The following is a 12203-nucleotide window of genomic DNA, read 5'->3' as shown; positions in this document are numbered from 1 at the left end:
TATAATCACGCGATTCGCTCCTCTGGCAACCAGCCCCCCATCTTTAGGGGCCTTTCCAAAAATCACCTCATTCACATAAACTCAGTTGTGGTTGAAAGGGGCTTGTTAGGAAAAACACAACACTCATTTCACCTTTATGGCTCTAAAGAGATTTGGGGAACTGAGAACAAGAGACCAGATATTATATAACAACAGAGCTATAAGATCACTATTTGAGAGATGGTTAAAGTAGGCTATTTAAGTTGAACCAGTAAGTTTAAATAAAAACAAAGAGCGAAAAATAGTATTGAACAGGGCAAAAGTCATGGCAGTGATAAACAGATGACTAAACTTTGGAAGATGCTTTCTTTATCTGAAGCATAGATTTTTAATTATATAAGTTCGAACTCGGGAAATAAGATAAGCAATAAATAATGTGTATCAGTCTCTCTCTTTTCCAATTATGGTTCAATGAAGACTGGGGATTCATTCATTCATTCATTCATTCATTCAGTTATTAAATATTTATCAAGGATCTATTAGGTGAGGTTTAGGCAGACAAGCAAGATACAGGGCTGCCCTCAAGCTGCTGATGGTCTGATAGGAGAGAAAAGACAAGAAATCATCACAGCCCAGTCTGAGAAGAACTACCATACAGGTGTCTAACCACAAGCCAGGAATCACTGGTTGGAGAATGTGACAGCAGAGCTAAGTTTTGAAGGACAAGGAAAAATTAGCCAGATGACAAAGGGAAGTGTCGTCCAGGCAGAGCAGACATCATTACTGAGCATCCATCTTTCACCTGCAGACTCAGCCCTGCAAAGTGTTTGACCCATCGTGGCTGATACTGACCCACCAGCGATGGAGACTGGAATTAGCCCAGACCCCCTGGGCTGGTGACTCCCCAGTGTATTTACCAAGATGCTCTGGCCCTGAGCTCTACCTGGTGTGCTCAGTGAGGAAAGTGGGCTGTGGGTTCTGGATTTGCTCTCGCTGGGACCTGCTTTGGACTTGACCTGGATTCCTGAATTTCATACTTCATTAATCTTCCAGAATCTTGATGCCACCCCTGCCTGACTCTAAACATGGCCCACATCCATGCAACACTCCTGTTACAATAAGGGTAAGAGCCTCCATTTACCACGACCTTACTTTTTGCCAGGCTTGGTTTATGCTTATTACACGTGTTACATCACTTGATTCTTAGGACACCACAGCTGTATATTGTTATTATTTGCATGTGACTGGGAAGCATGCTGAGTCTGAAAGTGATTAAGGAACTTACCTGAGACCATGCTCAGTAAATGGCAGAGCCAAGGTGCATGCTCAGATATTCTGACACAGAGACCTGTGCACTCAACCACTGTGCTACCCTACCCCTCCCCACAAAGAATCTGCAAACCCACTGGCTGCCAGTGTTGGTCCAACAGTCGGGTCCTTGGGATTGTGATTTGGGTGGCAGGTGACCCTCCATCTCTGTGAAGAACAGCCCTAGAATGGATGAATGCTCCATTCCTGCCTTCTTTTCCTTTCCAATAATCTGGAGCTCCCAGCATGCCTCACCGATGGGTCCTGAGTACTGGCTGCACTCTCAGGGAAACTGAGAACAAGGGGCTCAGAATCCCAACTCAGTTATCAGACGGGGCTTCACCCAACTTATATTTTCCTGCTTTGGAAGTCATTCAGTGTTTTAAGTCCCAGTTCGGCTATCCCAGCTTTCAGGTCAGGTACGAAATCTTACAATATCCGATGCCTTATGGAAGTCTCGGGTCTTCTCCAAAGGATTCATTCCACCATAGAAAGTTGCTTCCTCTCATTGTCTAGGGCCTTGGGGGGAAGCAGGGAGTGGGGAGTATGGGCCCCAGTGAAAGAGAGCAAGGAATGAAAGCAAAGGAGGGGCCTCATGCCCAGTCCTGACTCCTGGGGTAAAATGCTCCCCTCTTGGCCCCACGTCGGGCCATTTCCAAGGCATGGCAGCCTCCACCAGGGCACCACAATGGGTCCTAGTGTGGCTGGACGGAGAGTCCCACACCAAAAGAAGATGTCATCGAACTCTTGGGGAGGGTGGAGCTGCTGCGAGCTGCCAAGGCATAATGCACAAGCCCTGTGGGTGGCATAATGTGGTATTTATCTCCCTCACCATGCAGAGAGGGGACAGCAGGAACAATCAAGACTCTGTGAGTAAGGTCCTCTGGGGAGTTCAGGCCTCCCTAATGAAGATGAAGGGGGGGGGGGGCTCTGCTTTTCATGGATGCTGCCTTTGCCACATACATATTCATGGGCTGGAGGGACAGCTCCTGGGAATGACCCAACATCGAGATGACAGGGGCAGACGTGTTGCAGTACTAATCCACACGTGGGGTGGGGTGTGTCTTGTGGGGTGGAACACACTAGGCAGTGACTTAGGGTACTTTACTCCAGGTATATCCTTAAGGAGATGGAATTTCCAGGTGACGTGGATTCTTGGTCTGCTGTAGACCCAGGTTCCTGGCCCGAGCTCAAGAACTGCTGGAGAACTTCGTTCTCAGCTGAGACCCAGAAGCAAGCCCAGTTTTGCTCCTTCCAACTCAGTATCAGTGAGCAGTAATCCCCGAGCCATGGCTGCACTGCCTGGCTTGGCCTGGGGGGATTTGATGGAGGTCCCATAGCAGAGTTTCGGGTACATCTGAAGGCCTAGGACACATGCTATATGTCACCTCACCTCTCACACACAGACCGTATGTTCTGAATCTCTTTCCATTTGATTCTTCCATGATGTTCCCACAACCAGGATTTTTAGACAGCAAATCCCTGCCTACCATAGACCTTCAGAGTTTAGGAAGGTCCCCTGGTAGGAGCTTATACTTTGTTTAGGGAAATCTGGACTAAAAACAACTTGAGCCTCTGTACTAAATGCCTTCAACGGAGAGTAAATGTTGGCCCAGAACCTACACACACCATCCTTTTGAAGTTAGAGGATTTGTGCTAGACTCACAGGTATTTTGATATTTAGAAGTTTTCATTCCCTCTTTCAGTGCACTCAGCCTCAGTCCCCAGGCAGCAGAACCAAAAGGACACACACTGGGCCATCCATCAAATCCGCTCTGTGCAGCTGGCCTCCCGTAGGCCAGTACTTAGCTGCCAGACGAATGTCTAATGCCCAGAGCGCCTTACCTGCCTTTCTGACATGATGTAGAGCTGCTCGTGGTCCTTGGAGAAGGCCATATCCCGGAGGACAGGGCCGGGCTCGACCACCTGCACAGTCTCGTACTGGAGGGCATTGCCTCTGGGCCCATCCACCCGGATCTGTGGAGAAGAGAGAGAGGAGAACCGAGGTGAGTTCAGATCCTGCACTGTCCCAGTCGAGCTGCAGCCCAGGGACCCTCCCAACATCCAGGGCAGAGGCAGTGAGCTCTGCTGCCACAGTGTCCAGAGGCCAGGCCCAAAGGAGCAGGCGTGACAGCCCATTGTGGGTCTCATGTGGGAATGACAAGGAGAAGTGGGGAACCTAAACAGGGCTGAACCAAGAACCGCTGTTATTCTCTCCAGTTCCCTGCACCTCAGGCTTACGTCTTTGAAGCCTTGTGTGTCTGTCTTTAGAGAAGAGGGTGAGGCTGGTATTGGGGGGTGGGGTTTGCAGATTGGGGCACAGTAGATAATTGAGGCTGCCTCAGAGTGCCATCCTATAAGAGAGGCAATAGTATTTGCCACATTTGTTAGCGGAAAACATGTGGGTATAAGGATGTGGGCTGATTCTTTGAAACTGGTACCCAACCAGCTCTGCTGCACCTTGCAAGGGAACCAGGCCAGGAGCTAACCCCACAAGTTTCACACCGAGTGGGCTCGTTCTGCCCATTGAAACCAGTGGCTCATGTCTCAGATTTTGGAGGAGAGGTAGGGTCCCAAAACCGCCTTGAGGTTTTATTCATGTCTCCCGGGAAAGGGATGTGGGCATTTCAGGAAAATATGCTTTGGGTATGAGTCATCCGCAGTTTTCTGAGAACACTTTTCAGAGTAGATCGTCCCTGAGCTGTCCACAAGTCCTTCCTAGAACTGTTTGGACAACATGGAGACAACCGGGAAAGACTTTGGCCAACACCTCCCTCCATGACTGAGGACAAACCTAGAAAAGATGGCCTCCGTTCTAGAATCAGAATCATCACGAATCTCAGCTCAGAGATTTGACACGATCACTGCCCAGTGCTAATGGTCCACCCACAGAAGTCAGGACCCAAGATGACCGACAACGAAAGAAGGATGAAGGGAACAGTGGAGGGTTGGAGGGTGACAGGGAGAGACCTAGGGGGTCTCCAAACTCGATTAGATGCCATTTGTATAAGACTCTGTAAGATACCTGGAGTATAATTTTAGAGATTCTAATAACAAAGCTAAAGAAAAAAAATTACATTCCAACTAGTCCCGTGATATACTCTTATTTTAAATTTTTAATATTTAATTTTTAACCTCTCATGAGAGCAAGGAGAACAGAATTGCTATTCAGAGGAGCTACAGTATAGCAGGGGCCACCACGTCAGTGGCACCAAATCACACCACTTCATCTGCAAGTCTGCTGCCGCTCATTTCTGTGGAATCCACCGGACTCTGACACCGAGGTATTTTATGATTGATGTGTTTGATTTTCGGTTTGTCCCAGACTCTGTTTGTTTTCCTTCTAGGCATTATTGCTAAGCCCTTCCTAGCCATCAGGCACTGGCAGATGGTTTTGCACATAATTCCTTATTGATATAATCCTCTCAATCCTATGAGTTTAGCGTCCATTTGTCATGACTTGCATGACCCCCTCCAGGATCTACTCCCCGCTGTCTCACCTTTTGGGTGGGATCGGACCTGCTCCCCTCCCCTCACGCCCCCGCTTCCTGGGGTCGCCCTTGAGTGGCATAAGCAAATCAGTTTCATCTCACTCTCTTATCACAGTGATTGGGAGAAAGCAGGCCCAAGGCTATCAACATGTGGACCCAGAGAAAGCAGACTGTGTTACACATAGGAGGAAGCGAGAATCGCTCGTCACCCTCAGTAGAGTCAGAGAAACAGAGTTGGCAGCCCTGTTGTGCTCAGGATGGGAGCTGGAACCAGGGCAGAGCAGGAGCAGAGATGGGAGAAAGGAAAAATTGTATTTTGGTGATGTCCCTGAGCCACTGAATCAAAAGAACCCCAAAGCCTGCCCTGCGTTAGGACTTTCTGATTACTCAAGGTATTTCCTTATCGTTAAAGTAATGAAAAGGCTTTTTGCAACATCAAAAGTCCTAAATAATGTTCCTATATCATCTTTTCTTACCGCCGAATAGTATTCCATTGTGTATATATACCACAACTTCTTTATCCATTCATCTATCGAAGGACATTTCAGTTGTTTCCATGTCTTGGCCACTGTAAACAAAGTTGCAGTGAACATTGGAGCACACGTGTCTTTATGTATAAATGTTTTCAGATTTTTTGGGTAGATACCCAGGAGAGGGATTGTTGGGTCATATGGCAATTCTATTCGTAATTTTTTGAGGAACCTCCACACTGCCTTCCATAATGGCTGCACCAGTCTGCATTCCCACCAACAATGCTGAGCGAAATAAGTCAGACAGAAAAAGCAGAGAACCATGTGATTTCACTGATATGTGGTATATAAACCAAAAACAACAAAAGAACAAGACAAACAAATGAGAAACAGAAACTCATAGACACAGACAATAGTTTAGTGGTTACCAGAGGGTAAGGGGGGTGGGGCGTGGGAGATGAGGGTAAAGGGGATCAAATATACGGTGATGGAAGGAGAACTGACTCTGGGTGGTGAACACACTATGGGATTTATAGATGATGTAATACAGAATTGTACACCTGAAATCTATGTAATTTTACTAACCATTGTCACCCCTATAAATTAAAAAAAAAAAAAAAAGTCCTAACTGATAGACTGAAAATAGATGAGGAAAATGGGAGGCCGGTACATTAAACAACGGGCCTGAGTGATCACATCTGGGGACAGACTCTGAAATTCATGCTTTTCCTACCACCAGCTACATGAGAGACCTACTCGTTCCTTGATGGGTTTCGTGGTTACTTCCTGGGGGTGTGGCCCAAGGCAGGGGCTGAGGTCGGTGTCTGTCTCTGGCCTATTCAATTCCAGTGGCTTTCGTCAGTCATTCCTGATACTAATGCCCAACTACTTGAGCGTGAAAATACTACGTTTTAAACATGGAGACATAAATTGATGTAGTTAAAAGTCCTCTTTCCTAATTTCCCATTAAACTCATGGAAAAACAAAACAAAACAAACAACAACCCAAAAACTAGTAAAGGAATTAAACAGAGATATGTTTAGCTCTGAAAATCAAAATGCCTTAAATTCTGATAGCCCTCCTGCTTCTGTACCCACCTGCAAGCCACCGGACGTCCACCTGGCCAGGTCCTGCCTTAATCTGAATGAAATGGGAGTTCATGTAAAAGCAATTGGGATCACCACCCAAGTGAGGGCTTTGGCCCCTCGCCCCGTCAGGCTTTATCTCCAGCTGTGAGTCACCTCTGGAGCAGCATCACGAGAGTGACAAGAGTGACACTGGGCAACCTGGCTGGTCTCCAGTCCCCTCAGGCCTCTGGTGGGAGCAGGCTCTCTGAGGGAATGCTGGTGGAGCTGTCTTATCTCATGCCCGTGTGGTCTGACCCCCAAGGGAAACTGGATTCAGTGCCTGAGCGATCTGAGTATCATTTGGCTCCAAATCCCCTGCTCTTGAGGATGAGGTGATGTGTTGGATATAGGTGGACATCAGAGGAAAGCAGGGACAGAGGGATGGACCAGGGAGCACCCATATGGCCAGTTCTCATAGGCATGGCTTTCCCCAGGGAGGTGGGATGGGGTTATGGCCCCCCATGTGTACTCTGCCTGGGTGGGAAATTCGTACTTGGAAAGACAGGTCTCCCTCTCCTCCCTGCCCCACCCAATCCACTACTTGTTTCAGAAAATGGAAAGGAAAGCATTGTTCATCCATCTGCTGGAAGAATCTCACACAAGACACGGATAAAAAGAATTTGTGGTGGGATTTGCTAAGCGAAGGACAAAAATGAAATTTAGGTAGGATGGACCAGCTGTCAGCTCTTGGGCTCTTACATAACAACAGCAACGAGAGTGGTTAAGGACGCTGGTACTACGTGTCAGGTACGATGCTAGGCATTCTACACACATTTACCTTCTCATTTAAATCTCCTAATAATAAGAGTGCGATAACTTTGTATGGTGACAGATGGCTACTAGATTTAGTGTCATGAACACATCGTAAGGGATAAAAATGTCCAACCACTATGCTGTACACCTGAACATAATATAATATTGTATATCAACTATACTTAAAAAAAATCTCATAACTCCGTGAGGTAAGCCATCACTCTGTAAGGCACAGAAAGGGTTAATCACTTATTCAAGGTCATACTTCTAGGTCACGGCATGGCCTTGACCCACACCACGGTCTGATTGACTCCAGCAGCCACACTTCTATGTGTTTACATACTGTGCTATTGGTTAGATAAACATGAATCCCTTCAAGAGCTGAAAGGAGCTGAGTTAAACAAACATCACCCGTGAGGAACCATGTCTGCTGCGTATTAGCTACTGCAGTTCTTTTGGAAGAAAATCCTGCACGTGAATGAAGAAGATGCTCTTGTCAATTTTCAAAATTATGATCTCTTATATTTCTGCTTCATACCTTTCAGAGCGTTCTTAAATAACATGGCCTCGTCGGATGGTTGTAAAAGTTTTAACGATGTTGGCTGCCAGGACAGTCCTTCTCATGTGACGGACGAAGAAGCTGAGATTGGGGCTGGTCTGAGCCCCAAATTCAATGATAAATCAATGACCTTCAGGAGTAGAACCCAGGTCTCCTGACTCCTTGCTCAGCACTTCCCTCTTAGCTATGTAGATTTTCCAACAGCCTTTGACAAGGTTCCACATGAAAAAGGTATTTAAAAATAATGAGTCTCTGCGGGACTTCGGGCAGTTTGGCATTGGAGGGAGAACCGAGTGAGAGACAGAAAAAGACACGTTTCTGTGTGAAGAAGTGGAAACTGGGGGACTCCCCAAGCACTAGTGTTATGACTAGTCTTATTTAATTCTTTTATAAGTGGTCTGGAGGAAGGAATGAGAAACTGTGCAGAATATTCTAAGCTCTTTGTGATGGCAAGAAGGCCGACGATGGAGATGAACTGCAGAAAGATGGCACAAGCCCGGCAGGTCTGGGGTGTGGGCAGGAGCTGCACACGGGCTAATAGACCTGGGACAGAGAGTCCTCTGGGGGCAGAGACCATGCCTGCAGCAATCAGCACTGCCCCACTGCTGGCCACAGCATCCAAGACATGGTTGGTGCTCAGTAAGCAGTCACTGGCAAGCACTGGCAAGGATGTGGGCAAAAGGGAACACTTGTGCCCTGCTGGTGGGCATGCAAATTGGTGCAGCCACTGTGGAAAACAGTCACCATGGAGGCTCCTCAATAGGAATCCCATATGATCCAGCAATCCTCCTTCTGTGTATATACCCGAAGGAAATGAAATCAGCATCTCGAAGTGATATCTGCATTCCCATGTTCACTGCAGCCTTATTCACAATGGCCAAGACATGGAAACAACTGAAGTGTCTGTCAATGGATGAATGGGCAGAGAAAAGTAAAATAGAAGGAAATCCTGCCGTTTACAACCGCGGGGATGGACCTGGAGCACATTGTGCGAAGCGAAGTAAGCCAGACACAGAAAGACAGATACTGCGTGATCTCACTTATGTGGAATGTAAAATAGCCATACTCATAGACACAGAGAGTAGAATGGTGGTTGTCAGAGTCTAGGGAGTGCAGGAAATGGGAGAGGTTGGCCAAAGGGGACCAAGTTTCAGTTATAAGATGGAAAAGTTTTGGAGATCTAATGTATAGCATGGTGACTACAGTTAATAATACTGAGACATATATTTGAAATTTGCTAAGAGGGTAGTGTGGAAGGAAAAAGGGGTTCCACAGAAAGTACCCTCACACGATGATCTGATCATAAATTCCTAACGTGGCAGGTTAGGAACGGGTAGTGACACCCCAGGCATATAACTTCTTTAGTAACATGTTTATCTTTGCCTTAAGCAAACCCTGTCCATTGCTTTTGTGCATCTGGGTTAACACACCTTTGACATAAGTGTAACCACCCTCAAGAGAGCAGTCATTTTGCTAGATCCTGTAATTGGTCCTCACCTTACTTTCTCCCACCTTCATGCAATCTTCCTTATGTTCCCGCCTTGATTTCAAACGCATAAAAGAAACTGCAAAACTGTCATTTCCCAAAGCATTTGAGATCTGGCTTCCTGGCAAGTGTCATCAGTTTTGGCTCAAACAAACTCTGATAAAAATTCTTTACAGGTTTGGACAGTCTTTACATTGATAGTAGACCTTAAGTGTTCTCATCAACACACACACACACACACATACACACACACACACACACAGAAAACAGTAATATGTGAAGTGATGGATATATTATTTACCTCAATTGTGGTGATTTTTAAAAATAATATATACATATATCAAAACATAAAATCGTATACCTTAAATATATATAATTTTTATTTGTCAATTGTACCTCAATAAATATGAGAAAACATAAGGAGCTATTAAATAAATGATCAACTCCCTCTGGAAAAAGAACCACATTCTACCAACCAGACAAGGAACTCTTAGTTGATCAAGGTCTGATCAAGGGAAGAGGCAGGATGAAGAAAGGAGAATTTGCTGTCACCGTTTACTGCTCCCAGAACCCCATGGCTGCCACAAAGGCCAATGAAGGAGACACGTTGGCCAGGGGCTATGGTTCAGCCACCAATGCAGGGACCCGGAAGCTTGGGAAGTGATAGCTTAAAACAAACAAGATTTATCACACATGAGAACAAATCCAATTTCTTATTTTATATAGTGTAGACAATATTTGTGGATCACCTAAGCAGTGAGCAAGGATGCAAACGGCCGTTGCTTTCTTTTTAAGCCAGAGCATGTAAAGAAGCCACTCATGTAAATTTGGGTGTTTAGAAGATGTTAGTTATACTCTGAGGCTGAAACTAAGAAGAAACCGCATCCTAACCCTACGGGTCCCTTGATGGAGTGACATGCCACACTCGTTCATTACCCACGTGCCTTTATGGAATTCCCACTGTGTTCCAGGCTCTGATTTAGCTTCCGGAGAAGCAAGGTGAGTCTCAGCCCTGCTCTCCGGGAGGCCTGTCTCCTGATGGGCTCACAGTTCACACAAATAAGGCCATGTGGCGTGTGTACGCCTCTGTGTCTTCTTCCCAGGAGATCTGGCTCATTCCCTGGAGGGTAACCAGGAATTATCAAACCAGCCCCAAGTAAGGTCCGAGGGAGCACGTGTATACCATATGACAAAAGGCCTACCAACGTGGCACCACCAACTGAGAATTTGGTGACTAAAACACATAGCGGGTAATATCAGATTTATTCCAAAGTCACCTTAGGAGACAAAAACCTCTGACGTCACTAGGAAGAGTGAGGTGCAGTAACAAAATCAGTGATACTAACAGATTTTCTAAAGACACGCCATACTGGCAGAGGGAGCGAAGAGTAAAAATATATTAAAAATGGGGCCAGAGGGAAAACATTTCATTTAGCCTGTCTTGAGGGGCATGAGTGTGAATGTGTTCTCTGTGGGAAGGCATGGTGTTCCCTCAGGCCTCACCTCAGGACAATGGAACGTTCTTCTAGACTCCAGCCCTGGATCACAGGAAAACAGCGCCAGCCCCAGATGTGGGTCACATATGCAATAATACCTTTTCTAGCAGGGGTCATATTGAAAAAGGAAACAGGCAAAATTAAGTTTAATCACCCTATTCAATAATTTATCTAATCCAATGGGCCCCAAGTGCTAGCGCTTTAGTATGTACACAGTATTAACAAGTTGTTAATGAGATGTTTTACATTGGTTTTCTCATACGAAATCTTTGACACCTGAAGTGTATGTACTTTTACACTTACAGCAAACCTGTTTGGACCAGCCACATGTCACGTGCTTCACAGTCATTAGAGCCAACGGTGACCATGTTGGCCAGCACGGCTCTAGATGGTATCGTCTGTGTGTTCCGATTCTGCCCTCGCCAAATGCCCTTGCTAATAATTTGCCTTGGTGACTAGCTTTCTAGGGATGCCCTCAGTGAGATCTTGCCCACTCCACTCCCCTGCCACACTATCCTGTGTCTCCTGGGACCGTTAGTTTATAGCATAACGCGTGTGCCCCATCGTCTCCACTTTTTTGGAGCTCACAGGCTGGAAGCTCCAGCCAGTTGCAGGGCTCTTATCCGTCCATGGAAGCCATAATACACAGCTGCGTGGGCCTGGTTCTGACCTAGGCTAGCACTTGGCAGGAACCCCCTGTACCCTGAGGGATAGACAAAACATTTAACAACTGCTCGTGGGGTGGGGTGGGGAGACCAGCCAATCAGAAGAGCTGGTCGGGGGCAGGGAGTCTTATAGAGGCTCCCAGCTGTAAGAGGGAATACTGCTGGAGGTGAGGGGGGCGCTAGATGGTGTGGGCAGTCAAAGCCTGGGGGCACAGCTGAGTACCAAGCACAGGGAAAGCTTTCAATATTTAATAGCTGGTGAGTGATTCACCACAGTCAAGACATGGAAACAACCTAAACGTCTGCTGACGGATGAATGGTTCCAGCTATGCCTGAGTAAGTTCTGGACACCTAATAGGTAGCAGTGTGACCAGAGTTAACTATGCTGTACACTGTATGCTTGAAATGTGCTAAGAAGGTGTAGCATACGTGTCCTCTCAGAAGAAGAAAAAAGAAAACACTGACTGTGTGGGGGGATAGAAAACGCGAAGCAGCTTGACCGTGGCCATTATTTCACAATGTACACGTGTACGTATACCAACACATCAAGTCATACACCTTAAATGCACACAATTTTAATTTGTGAATTGCACCTCAATAAAGAGGAGGAAGACAGCAACTGGTGAGGTCACACAGGACATAATGGCTGACCACCAGTCCTGCCCGTACCACGCAGGCACTCCATCAAAGTGTTTAGCGTACACTGTTCCATCCCTGCCCCGTGGCTTACCAGGAACAGGCATGCATGCTTGAGGGCACACGCAGGCACCCCCACCTGCCCTCCCCAGCCCTCAGCCTGGGATCTTCCCAGGTGGCCTAGCCCCCTTTCCTGCAGCCCCTCCACCAATCAGCATTGCCACCTCGCTACC

The 12203-nt window shown here is 46.7% G+C and overlaps 1 protein-coding gene across 1 annotated transcript in view; it reads right to left on the bottom strand.

Moving 5' to 3' along the window:
• Window positions 1-12203, bottom strand: part of PLXNA4 (plexin A4) — a 411943-nt gene that overhangs the window by 143087 nt on the left and 256653 nt on the right. The window contains exon 4 of the mRNA XM_019751040.2: window positions 3133-3264. Coding sequence (XP_019606599.2) covers window positions 3133-3264 — 132 coding nt within the window. The remainder of the gene's footprint in view (window positions 1-3132; window positions 3265-12203) is intronic.

This window comes from Rhinolophus sinicus, linkage group LG11, assembly GCF_036562045.2.
Source record: "Rhinolophus sinicus isolate RSC01 linkage group LG11, ASM3656204v1, whole genome shotgun sequence".
NCBI lineage: Eukaryota > Metazoa > Chordata > Mammalia > Chiroptera > Rhinolophidae > Rhinolophus > Rhinolophus sinicus.
The sequence above is the reverse complement of the archived record's forward strand: the minus strand, read 5'-3'. Positions and strand labels throughout refer to the sequence as shown.